Source organism: Lichtheimia ornata (assembly GCF_029851405.1).
Source record: "Lichtheimia ornata isolate CBS 291.66 chromosome Unknown scaffold00022, whole genome shotgun sequence".
NCBI classification, from domain to species: domain Eukaryota; kingdom Fungi; phylum Mucoromycota; class Mucoromycetes; order Mucorales; family Lichtheimiaceae; genus Lichtheimia; species Lichtheimia ornata.
In genome coordinates, this window is record NW_026695342.1 from 439,496 (window position 1) to 451,922 (window position 12,427).

Consider the following 12,427-nt stretch of genomic DNA (forward strand, 5'->3'; position numbering starts at 1 on the left):
TTGACAAATGGCTCGGGAGGAAGGATCATCTCCATGGAAAAAACATGCTTTGATGGTAGAGAAGGACATGTGCTCTTACAGCGGACAACTCTAATTGGCCGGATGGGGCAATAAAAAACGAATAGGGCAGTTGCCAGTTTCTGTGCCTTTCCCTCTTTTCCTGCAATTTCTTTCCTTTTCTCGTTCCTTTGTTACTTGTTTCCACTTGCATTTATCTACACAACACAAAGTAGGTTCCATTCTTCCACAAGAGAGCTATACATGTAGACCTCCATGCTAATGAGCACCACCTCCCCTTTCTTCGTCATCGCTCTCTAGTTTTCTTTTTGTCAACCGAGTTCATCGCTGTCCATTCGAAATTCATCTCATGTTTGTTCACTTGAAGAGCCTTTTACGTCGAGGCAGTTCAAAGCAACAATCGACTATGCCAACCAACGGCAAACGCCACAGCAAGCAGCATGAAAGCGTGGATGACTTGCCAACCCCGCATAATGAAAGTGGATTACCATGCTACAACGGCCTAGAGCGTTATGAGCTTACAAGCAAGCTTGGCGAGTAGGTGTATATACATTGTGAGAGAAAAACACCAAAGTACTAACGAGCCCCATTCTTTGTGTTTATTTTCTTTCCCCAGTGGTGCATTCTCAAACGTTTACAAAGCATTCGATTTGGATACAAAACGGGAAGTGGCTGTCAAGGCTGTACGAAAACTAGAACTTAATCAAGCGCAGGTATGTTGTTCGGTATTTTGGGGGAGAAGTATACGATGCATAGGAACAAGAATGTCATTGCAGAGAGTGGAATTTTGGAGACAAAGTGGATGGAAGGTTACACACATGGGCAGTTGTCTAATTTGTTTTGAATCATTATAGAGAGCAAGTGTCCTCAAGGAGGTCCAGCTGATGAGAACCATTGACCACCCATCAATTATCAAGCTATATGGATTCATTGAAACTAAAGAAGTAAGCTACTGATTAATAAGCTAGGGCATAAGCATAGATACTTACCTTATCCGCTTTGTGTGTGTGTGTGTGTGTGTTTTTAGCACTATTTCCTTATCTTGGAGCTTTGCGAAGGAGGCGAGTTGTTCCATCGTATTGTTCGATTGACCTATTTCAGCGAGGAGTTATCCCGACATTGCATTCGTCAAGTGGCCGATGGTATCCGTTACCTGCATGAAGAAAAGGGTATTGTACACAGGTAACCAACCACAGCATGAACCATCATTTTTTTCAGGGGAAACAGCTGATCATCATTATCCTCATCGTGAATAGAGATATCAAACCTGAGAACTTGCTTTTTGAACCAATCCCATTCATGGAACGAGTATCACCGATGCCACCACAGCAGCCTGAAGGTGACGATGAGGAACCCAAGGAAGATGAAGGCGAATTTGTGCCGGGCTTAGGAGGCGGCGGTATTGGACGGATCAAGATTGCCGATTTTGGATTGAGCAAAGTAAGTACAAAGGAGAAAGGACCCAATCAATATGCATGATGATCATTCATCCATCATTGATTTTTTTTCTTTAGGTGGTTTGGGACCAACAAACAATGACACCTTGTGGCACGGTTGGATATACAGCACCCGAGATTGTACGTGATGAACGCTACTCCAAATCAGTTGATATGTGGGCTCTTGGTTGTGTGTTATACACGTTGTTATGCGGCTTTCCACCATTTTACGACGACAACATCCAAGTCTTGACTGAGAAGGTTGCTCATGGACAATACACGTTTTTAAGCCCCTGGTGGGACACCATTTCAGATTCAGCCAAGGATTTGATTTCACACTTGCTTTGCATTGATCCCAATGAGAGATACACGATTGATCAATTCTTTAATCATCCTTGGATGGAGGAGGAACATCAACAACATCAGGAGGTAAATTTGTGTGTGTGTGTGTTACATAACAACATCATGGGCTCATCCATCCATCCATCATCTTAGTACCCATCTGAATTACCAAAACAACAAGACGATGACATTGAACAGACACCTGACACATCAACCACTGCAACTGCTGATACCGATGATGAGATAAAAACCGATGCACCTACAAGCAGCAAACGTAGTAGCTTAATTGCACCATCAGCTCCACGCAATATACCAAATGCTACCAACACGACAGAGAATGGAGCAACCCGTCGGCATGATATGTTCGCACCTAATATCAACACGCTCAAGGAGATGTTTGATGTGTCATATGCCGTGCAACGCATCACTGAGGAAAAGTCCAGGAGAAAAAACAATTACACGCTCTCCACCGCATTCGGTCACCCATTAAACATGGATGCTGGTGATGATGCTGATCAAGCTCTTATCAACAAACGTCTAAGGAACAGCCGGCATCAGGACAAGGATATCGATGGTTTACGTACACAAATGGAAAACTTTACGCTGATACCACCTTCAACAACAACAACAACAAATTCATCGCCTATCAACAATGGTAATGCAACACCTACAACGCCTTTATTCGAGTTGAGTATGGATAATGCTACTCTTCTTGGTCGACGACGTAACACTGCCACCGCTACTGATCCCCCATCCGCTGGCTCGGGCATCCACCAATAACCCCACCACCACCACCACCCTCATCACCCCCCCACGTCTAGTTAACTTGTCTCTTGTATATAGTTCCATTTACATTCAAATACACCATTGAAAGATAGGATGATTTATATGAAGTGTGGATGACGTAATATGTTGCAAGTATGGAGGTCTTGGGTTAATCATCTTGTGAGCACCTTTTTTTTTTTGGGAAGAAGGATATCCTTTGTGAATGTCAATATAAAGCAACATGTGTTCAAGCGGTTGCCCTGCTGTTGATGGTTCGCATACGATCGTTTAATAGTGCTATCCAATGACTTGCATGAAACCTTAAAGTAAGTGGGTCATTGAAATCAAAATGGTCCACTGACTCTTTTTTGTATTAAAGACGACATCCAACTCTCGGAAAGATCATAGCTGATGACAAGATTCCATCATCTGATAACAACACTGCATGCAATAGGCTATAAAAATGACCCAGAGATGTTGAAGACATTTGAATGCATATCAAAGTAGAAGCAGCCATGTTGTGATGATCATTGTAAGAAAGAATAGCAGGTTTATTGTTGGTTGCATATATAAAACCGCCCATCGCATATAGTAAGTAGTGTGTAGTCACCAAAGCCACCTGCCCGATTTTAAGGGAAGACTATCCAAGCCTGGTCCGAATTATAGCTATACAACACAACATATCCCACTCTACAAATGGCTGCCATTCTCGAAAAGATTGCAAAGTTGGCCATCCCTGCTGGTCTCTTGGTCGGTGGTGTCCAGTCCGCCATGTATGATGGTAAGCACAACAAGAACTTCCTCTTGCCCATGTACTTGACAACTGACTCTGCATTGGGTCTTCATTTTTAGTCCAAGGTGGTCAACGTGCCGTCATTTTCGATCGTATTCAAGGTGTCAAGGAACAGTCGACTGGTGAAGGCACTCATTTCCTCGTCCCTTGGTTGCAACGTGCTGTTCTCTTTGATGTTCGTACCAAGCCTCGCAATATCACTTCCACCACTGGTTCCAAAGGTGAGTTGAACCTATTCTTTGTGTCTTCGTATAACTCATTGATGGAATGATGATGATGCTAGATATGCAAATGGTGAGCTTGACTCTTCGTGTGCTTCATCGTCCCGATATCAAGAAGCTTCCTGCTATCTATCAAAACTTGGGTCTTGATTATGATGAGCGTGTGTTGCCATCCATTGGTAACGAAGTCCTCAAGGCTATCGTCGCTCAATTCGATGCCAGCGAATTGATTACTCAACGTGAAGTTGTCTCTGCCAAGATCCGTGAAGAATTGTACAAGCGTGCTAGAGATTTCAACATTGCATTGGAGGATGTGTCTATCGTAAGTATGGGTGGCTTTAGGGAAATAAGGATATGGGATATTGATGGAAGCGATTTAGACCCACATGACCTTTGGCCGTGAATTCACCAACGCTGTCGAGCAAAAGCAAATTGCCCAACAAGAAGCTGAACGTGCCAAGTTTATTGTCGAGCGTGCTGAACATGAACGTCAAGCTGCTGTCATCCGTGCTGAGGGTGACTCTCAAGCTGCCGAATTGATCTCTCAATCCTTGGCTAAGGCTGGTCAAGGTCTTGTTGAATTCCGTCGTATTGAGGCTTCCAAGGAGATTGCTGGCACTCTCTCGGCTTCTCGCAACGTTACTTACCTTCCCAGCAACCGTGGTGATGGCAGCAACATGCTTTTCAACATTGGCGCTTAGATTATCAACACATCCCATCCCCCTATCAATATTGCAATCTTCAAAAGTAATACAAATGCCATCTCTTAGATGGATCACCACTTTCACGCATACATAACGACCATCCAATGAACAATGTTGTCATATTAAATCATGCACCCATATGCACTGAATCACCGCATAGTGTCGTATAAGAACAATGGAATAGCGTTGATTGTTATCGAGCATAATGGTCCACACTTTCAAAATTGCAAACGCAAAACCTACAATACCGAACCAACCAAGATCATTGGATAAAAAGAGCGTATAGTATAATGCAGCAGGCTCGCCCTTTAAGCACGTGGTAAGGGATCTCATGGCTTGATCGCAGCAAAAAGTAATCAATTAAGGGGGGAAGGCACCAACATCAAATGAAGCAATTATAATAACATTATCTTTGGAACTGTGTTTCTATTCTGAACAAATGGGATTGGAGTTGTATCCTCGTTTGAGGACATGACAAACTTACAAAAGCAAAAAGTGAATGTGACCATGTCTGAATTGGGGGTTAGGAAGGGTATGTCTATGATACAAGGGAGTAGATGGGCGTATATAGATAGAACATATGCAAGGGAATCCATCACACACTACTTGGCCTGCTGCCATTTGATTAACTTGGAAAGTGCATAACGGGTCGTCTTGACCGGACCAGCAGTAAAGACACCCTTGATGGTTTGTGTCAATGCAGGGGCGGCAATGATTTGTTGCAAAGCTATCATAAAGATGGTCAATCTATGGCTCAAAGCATCATCCCAAATAATACGTACAACTCTGCATGTTTTTGTTCAAGGCCGATGACATGGCAATTTGTTGATGCAATTCGATCTTATCTTCGGGGATAGCGACACCATTTCGTACTGCCCAAAGCTTGTGCTCATCCACCAGTTTCTTGTAAAGGGTGCTTGGCAGTTTTCGGATCATGAGTTCTCGAAAGCGAGGATTGACATTTTGCTATAAATAGAGAACCACTCATGAATGACTAAACTAACACACACCAACTCAGTTGAAAAACCCAGAAGCTTCCATACCTGATAGCGGCCATTGTTTAGTGCTGATACATTGGGAGAATCATCAAGCAAACCAAAATAGAGACGATGGAAATGGGACATTTGAGCATGGACAATGTTTCGAACCTTGTTAGGATTTTCACCAACAATCATCCGAAAATCACCAGTGTAGCTGATACCAGCAATCCGCTCAAAGAGTTCCTCGTCACTAAAGTTCTCGGGCAATGTCAATAGAGCCACACGTACAGCTTCAGTCAAATTGACTTGGTTGGCAAGTCTCACTCGTGCATCATCCCGCAAGATTTTGACCTATCCAAAAAAAAAAGCTTTAGGTTTCCTATGACATGAAATGAATGAATCATCACTACTTACAGGCTTATGCATGCGACCCGCCAAATAAAGAGTTTCCCAATCAATTAAGTCCTTGCAAAGTCGATCGATAGAGACAACGCCATACTTGATCATCTGTGATGGAAGTGACCAGGGACACGGCAAACGGCACAACACGGATTAATAAAATATCCGTGGACACCGATGCGCGCATGCTCGGAAACTTACCATGCCATTGACCTCGACATAGGGATTGAAGTAGACACCTGCACCCATCTTCTCTTGTAACATGGAAACCGTACTTGATCCAAGCATCCGTACACTGGAATAATGATGTGGATTTTGTTGCATATTCAAAGCATGCCAATGACCAGGATGAGAGACACCAAATATGAAATCGAGCATTGGCTTTTTCTGTTGTTGTAGTATGTGAGTTATGTGTCAGGTGGCAAAAGATGAATATCGCAAGTTGATGATGATGCTGACAATGAAGGGTATATTTTTACCTTGGTATCATAGCCATTTTGACGAAACACACCACTACCATAAGCAAATGCATAACGAATGGGTGCATGGAACTGTGAGACGACGCTTTTCAATTGCTGTTTTAACTCTTCGTTGATGCTGATGTATTGGTTGGTGCCAAAGTCAGGAGAGTCTGGAATATTGGTAGGATGGAATTGGAACTGGCGTAGTCGTTCAAGTCGAGCACGAGTCTCTTCGTTGAAGTATTGTTGCTGTTGCTGGGGCTTTTTCACTCGTTCTTCTGATTCAGGTTTACTGGCAGATACCATGGAAGGAGGTAATTGTGACGAGGAGGTTGATGAGTGAGTGTCCATCTGACCAGAAGTGTATCTTCGAGCGATCACGATGCTGCATGCCTCGGTGATAGTTGGGTTGCTTAGTGTGTATTTCCTAGTGAGCTTTAAAAGATAAAAGAGTGAGTGAGTTGGTTGCATGGATACAAGAGACACGAGTCATTTGCTTACAGTCAACATGGTTGTTATAGTAAAGAAAAAGAAGCTTTTGAAAACGAGAGCAGCAGACCCCGCTTTATCCGTATCAGCACGTCAATAAGAGAGAGTTGCATCAACCAATCATCTCCTTGACACCCCGATCGATTCGCAAGGGGGGTTTGCGTTGCGATTGGAGACCACCACAAAAGGGAAAGAAATGGCGTTGTACAACAATCACTCTCAGGGCATGAAACGAAAAGAGCATTCACCACCCACCCACCTCCTTCCTTCCTTCCTTCCTTTGTTCTCTCTCTTTCTCTTTTCTATATAATATAATAACAACACACATTCCTTTTCTATCCCTCTCTCTCTTTTAAGAATATGTCTTGAGCTATTATGGTGTCACAAACTCAAAAGTTGAACGCTTCCACCGGTTTTGCAAGTTTTTTGAAATCGAAATGGCGATCTCGAGACGAAAGACCTTCACGACCACAAACAATCAACGCAATGACAGACGTTGAAAGGGACTATGTACGGCATAGTGCTTTAAAGCTTGCATTGGATGGGTAACTATTACTACTTTACTCGTATCGTTATCCTCCTCCTTGCCACACTCACGCGCGGAAACCATAGAGATTTTCAAGCCCCCATCCATCAATTACTCAAATCAGGAGGTAGCGAAATACTTGACATTGGGTAATGCGTGTGTGTGCGTGTGTATTGGGAATACTCCCGAATTTACTTTATTAATGACATGGATTTCCTTCTCTTTCAGATGCGGCGCAGGGTTCTGGACAACTGTAAGCTTTCTTTGGATAGACACACGCCTTAAAAAAGAAATGGGTCTCCTTACTTTACGTCAATCATTTTGGAATACTAGGACATGGCTGCAAAATACCCCATTTCGCACTTTACTGGCATCGATATCGACAAGGATATCTTTCCTACTAGGCAAGTACTACAATCAGGGGAGATGTGATGATGGTGCAGGATCAAATCAGGGGAGAGCGAAAAGAGCTAATATATATGAACCACGCTCTTGCATATGTATCTATAGTGGAGTGACGAGAAACGTTATCTTTCAACGAGTGGATCTTTTGGAATTACCGCTTCCTTATGAAAACGATACCTTTGATTATATCTTTATTCGGTGCATGATGGATGTGGTTCCTGACGAGGATTGGGATGACGTACTCAACGAACTTGTGCGTATCATGAAAAAGGGTGGCTACATTGAATGCCTCGAGACATACCCAGATCTCTTTGATACAGGGCCTGCCATGTCAACCATAATGCAACGTAAGTCAACCACCACCCCAACCACCTCCTTTACTCCCATTCGGACAATGTAATCTCATTTATGCATGCACGGCTTGTCAAGTAGTGGTAAATGCGGATAAATCTTCATCGGATGAGCCTGCCAGTATGGTGCTGAATCCATTACCCAATCGTATGGCCGCTATTAATCAACTCACGGGCATGCAAATCAAACATTTACATACACCTGTTGGTCGTTATGGAGGTGCCATGGGCGCTCTATTGCTGGAACATTGGGTGCGCATCATTGAATCATCAAAGCAAAAATGGATCCAAAACAAATTGATTGGGGAGAAGCAGCTGGCTGCGACTCTTGAGGAATTGCAACAAGAAGTGGACGTGTACCAGACATACATGTCTTGGTACTCTGTTGTAGCACAAAAGGTAAGGTGAATGGATGATGGTGATGCCCATTTGTAACACTTGGCTATTATAGAAAGGATACAAAGGACCAATTATCCGTGTCGAGGATTATGATACACTTCAATCGCAAGAATAGATCATTATTCGTATTGGAATATTCTAAAAGAAAACATTTACAACCCTTTCAATGCACATTTGCTCATGTTTTATTGACTATTTCAGCTAATCTTTACTCCCACATAAAAAGGAAGCGTGTGTAAGAGTGGCTGATGAATATATAAAGGACGTGTATCAGAGTATGTAAAAAGGGATCAAACCATGTATGCTGGGGCTTATGTGTACACACAAATCACATGCGCTCATGGATTATGCAGCTGCTGCATTTAAACATAGGTATTACGAGAATGCTTTATTACAAAGATGCCATAAAGTTACCAGGGACAAGCCCTCTTGCATTGATATTACTATCATTATCACTGTGAACGATTTGAGCATCCCACCATCCATCACGTTTCTTTTCAAACACTGCCAGAACGTCATTCTTGGAAAATGTCATCTCGGATTCAATCTATCAACATGATCCTGGATTAGTCTCATGACATCCACACATGGCAAGCAGCACAACTTACCTTTGCATCGTAACTCCATTGTGCCTGCACGTATTCAAGGACCGATGCACGATCATTATTCATTGATGGGTATTTGGCTGGCATGGTATTAAACCGACCATTGGTATTGTCGATAGGAGATGGCGTATGTTGATGATTGCTCGGGAAAAATGGACTTTGCGGTGATGTTTGTCGAGAACGAATGGGCGAACTTGTTGCTGATTTGAGTTGTTCCTTCTTCTGCCCACCACGCAAGTTACTCAACGAAAATCGTGTTCGTTCATCACCATTTTGATCTTGTTTCTTTTTGAGAAAAGGGAACATTGAATAGTTCTTTTGCTTCTTCTTCTCTTTGCGCTTGTTGTCCTCCGAATCCTCAAAATCAATTGATGGTGTACTCGTGTTGACGATTGAAATCCTTTTTTCTAACTCGGCTGTCGGTTGCAATTGTGATGCTGGTGGTGGTGCATTGGATGATACGTGTGGTATATATGAAACATCGGCATAAGGTTGCTGTTCAGGTATAACGATACGAGGTGTCCCTGCTTGGCTCATTCGGTGTACACTCTTATCACCATGAGCGTACGTGCCATACGACAATCGATGCTGTGCCTATTCATGCATGTCAATGAACAAAGATACTCATGTTGCCATGGTAATATCCTCCTTACTTTTGGAATATCAGCATTGTTGTTGTTATCCATGGGTGCCGTTTTCTCTGCAGGTAGTGATGGCAACGCCTTTTGCAATAACTTCTCTTTGAATATTTGAGGCGGATCAGGCGTTTCTTTGCTGAGCGTCTTCTCATTGGATAATGCTGTATCTGATGGTGGTGGTGGTGGTGGCTCTTTTGTTGGTGATGGTTCAAGTGGTGACACAACATCGTGAGTTGGTGTAGGTTCAGCTGTTGTTGGAGCTTCCTCTTTTTCGGGTGGTGACATGGTCGTAGAAGTAGCTCTTTTGATGGAGGATCCTTTGGGTGGCGGTGATGTTGCATCGTTATTCTCAGCCTAACTATACGCGTTAATGCAAGAAGTATATAAATATGAAAATGTATCGTACCGAGGTCCGAATCGAAGGAAGCTTGTTTAATTGATCATTGACAGAGCGCAATTCTTCATCCTCAACAGGTATGTTGATCTCGCGAATCGTCCGTGGCATCATTTGTATCGTCGGCTTCGGCTTATCCTCCGTTTCCTCAAAGCTGGTATACTTGGGTGTCTCTAATGGAATGATTTGAGTGAAATAGTTCCCCTCAAAGTGAAGCCATGCTCTGACCTGGTATACTCATGCCTGTTCCCTTGATCCGTATAAAGGCTTCGATATCAGCAAGAGAATCTAGGTTGTCATATGCAGCACGAATGCGATCGCAAGACTAAAAGAATATCATAAGTCACTGGTTTATGTATACCTCTGGATCCCTTTACCTGATCATCGGTGGTGTACACGTTCGATATCATATTGGCATAGCTGATGTAATGTTGGCGTCAACAATGAAATCGGTATCCTTATCAAATCAACTTACGAATTCAATGTTCCCCCAAGGTAATTGTGTTTCCTTTCTTCAAGCTCCTGAAATACATCACATGACGTTCGCCATTCTTCCACCCAACTCTTGGTTACGGTTTCGAGAATTCCCAGCGAAAGCTTGTATTCTTGTTCTATAGCATTTCTCAGCATCCCGACAATAAACGTTTATCTTGCAACGTACCTACTGACATCGCTTTTTGCCTCATCTATGAAATCCAATAGTCAGTATTGGATACACACGCCCCCTTGCATATTCTTTGTTACCTGTATCATCTCCTCACAATCAGGATCGACACCATGCTTTTTCATCTCTTCCAAATTGGCACATACTGACAAGTAATTGTTGCGAGCCTAAACGATAATACCCATTGAGCCATGATACATGCGAACCAATTTCATTCATGCTTACCCGTTTAACATTGTCCATGTGCATATAACGTAGATTTTGTATCTTGTCAATCTCAGCCATTGTCTAAGTAAGGTACAAGGTCAAGCCAAATCCATAGCCATCGATAATCGACCATCACTTACTGCTTTCCTCACTGCCTTTTGATCTTTGATGAAACCAGCCAGTGGTACCTCCAATAGATGATGGATTTGCTGAGCAAGGTCGATATGTGCACGTGCTGTGGCCTCGGTGGCGGTAGGTACGCTTTCCAGTAATTCTCCAAATGTGCTATCTGCACCTTCGCCATCCAACAATTGTATCTGTGAAAGCTTCAAGAGACGTTCCCCATATTCTTGTTCGATTTGTGCTCTGCAAAAAGGAACCATACACAGCGTTAGATAAGTAATTCACGTATCCCATATCACACTCACCTCTTTTCAAAGACTTTCAACATAGTCTCACAGGTTCTCTTTGATTTCAATAGTCGATCGAGGATAATATCGAGTGCTGTGTTGTCATTTGACTAGAGAGAATAAAGATAGAGTGCGATTAGTGAAAACGAACGTTTATTCAAGTGGTAACGGTTTACCCAAAAGTGATCGCTTATGCGTAAATGGTCGTTTATATGCGATCCTGATAGTGGCATGGCATTGTAAGGTAGAAGTGGAGGAACTGCCATTTGTATTGAGAATGGGTGTGTTGAAGGTGTGGGGTGGGAGGTGGGGGAGAGAGAAGGGGAGATAAGTACAAGTGGAACGTCGAGTGGCAGAAAAAGACAATGCCAATGCCTTGGCTCGCTCGGTGGTTCAAACATACCAACCAAATGTTGTATCCAGACTTTAACCCCCCTGGTGCTTGGCCTCATGTTACTTTCCAATGCAGAATTTGTTAGGCTGAAGCAATGCTGTGATACATGAAAAGTGGGTAACAATTATAGACGATGGCTTGGGTGCATTGTAGTAATGCATCATCATTTGGTTTTGATATCTGTCACAGGCCGCGTGCTCACTTTTCGTAATGCTTTGCATGTGTAATCATCAAAGGAGAACGAAGTATAGGAACAAATGGGCTTAGTGGCAATGATACGTTACACTTGTATTGTTCATCATGCTCTCTACGGATTTAGCCACGTTTTGGATCATATATTACTGCTATGACCTGAGCAAGCATTTCATTCAATGGTTGATTCCTCTTGGTGGTCTTGTTACAGGGCAACGTTTATTCATTGTGATTGATACATGATTTCCTCTTGACGTATTATACATTAAGCCGTATCTTTGTCATTGGTTTATATTTGGCAACATCCATCATGATCTATATTAAAGCTCATCATTCCCCTGTATATAGCTATTTGTGTCTTGTAGTTTTGTTGGGATGAGAAAGGTATTCTATTGGCCATGAGGAGCAGAATGTTGATGGCTGAATGATCCAGAAAAGCACTTGGCAGCACTCACCACTAACAACAGCGTCCATATTGACTTGCCATTCGGAGACAGCGCCAATTCTTAAGTAGAAGGAAAGCGAGGTTTCGGTATACTTGTTTCTTGCCACGAGGTACAACATTATCTTTTCTTCCAAAAGGCCGCAGCTTTTTTCTCAAATCATGCATCATATATTTGAAGGGGGAATGGTGG

At 42.8% G+C, this 12,427-nt stretch overlaps 5 protein-coding genes across 5 annotated transcripts; 3 read left to right on the forward strand and 2 right to left on the reverse strand.

The window, feature by feature from the left end:
* Positions 1 to 367: 367 nt before the first annotated feature.
* On the forward strand, positions 368 to 2,576 carry O0I10_005580 (uncharacterized protein; the record flags this gene model as incomplete). The annotated part of the gene is made up of 7 exons (XM_058485618.1): positions 368 to 555; positions 635 to 731; positions 873 to 962; positions 1,046 to 1,200; positions 1,275 to 1,458; positions 1,533 to 1,883; positions 1,950 to 2,576. The coding sequence occupies 7 exons, from the start codon at positions 368 to 370 to the stop codon at positions 2,574 to 2,576; spliced, it is 1,692 nt and encodes a 563-aa protein (XP_058343765.1).
* A 681-nt stretch (positions 2,577 to 3,257) lies between these two features.
* On the forward strand, positions 3,258 to 4,276 carry O0I10_005581 (uncharacterized protein; the record flags this gene model as incomplete). Its single annotated transcript, XM_058485619.1, has 4 exons — positions 3,258 to 3,342; positions 3,414 to 3,575; positions 3,638 to 3,897; positions 3,956 to 4,276. 4 exons carry the CDS (start codon positions 3,258 to 3,260, stop codon positions 4,274 to 4,276), a joined length of 828 nt encoding a protein of 275 aa, XP_058343766.1.
* A 605-nt stretch (positions 4,277 to 4,881) lies between these two features.
* On the reverse strand, positions 4,882 to 6,470 carry O0I10_005582 (uncharacterized protein; the record flags this gene model as incomplete). The annotated part of the gene is made up of 6 exons (XM_058485620.1): positions 4,882 to 5,006; positions 5,062 to 5,245; positions 5,323 to 5,610; positions 5,674 to 5,766; positions 5,860 to 6,045; positions 6,138 to 6,470. 6 exons carry the CDS (start codon positions 6,468 to 6,470, stop codon positions 4,882 to 4,884), a joined length of 1,209 nt encoding a protein of 402 aa, XP_058343767.1.
* Positions 6,471 to 6,983: 513 nt separating this feature from the next.
* Positions 6,984 to 8,403, forward strand: O0I10_005583 (uncharacterized protein; the record flags this gene model as incomplete). The annotated part of the gene is made up of 7 exons (XM_058485621.1): positions 6,984 to 7,153; positions 7,221 to 7,283; positions 7,363 to 7,387; positions 7,468 to 7,538; positions 7,645 to 7,886; positions 7,969 to 8,288; positions 8,341 to 8,403. The coding sequence occupies 7 exons, from the start codon at positions 6,984 to 6,986 to the stop codon at positions 8,401 to 8,403; spliced, it is 954 nt and encodes a 317-aa protein (XP_058343768.1).
* A 276-nt stretch (positions 8,404 to 8,679) lies between these two features.
* On the reverse strand, positions 8,680 to 11,472 carry O0I10_005584 (uncharacterized protein; the record flags this gene model as incomplete). Its single annotated transcript, XM_058485622.1, has 13 exons — positions 8,680 to 8,835; positions 8,897 to 9,487; positions 9,547 to 9,885; positions 9,938 to 10,098; positions 10,154 to 10,250; positions 10,303 to 10,345; positions 10,401 to 10,536; positions 10,587 to 10,611; positions 10,670 to 10,756; positions 10,815 to 10,877; positions 10,937 to 11,162; positions 11,225 to 11,316; positions 11,383 to 11,472. 13 exons carry the CDS (start codon positions 11,470 to 11,472, stop codon positions 8,680 to 8,682), a joined length of 2,106 nt encoding a protein of 701 aa, XP_058343769.1.
* Positions 11,473 to 12,427: the final 955 nt, after the last annotated feature.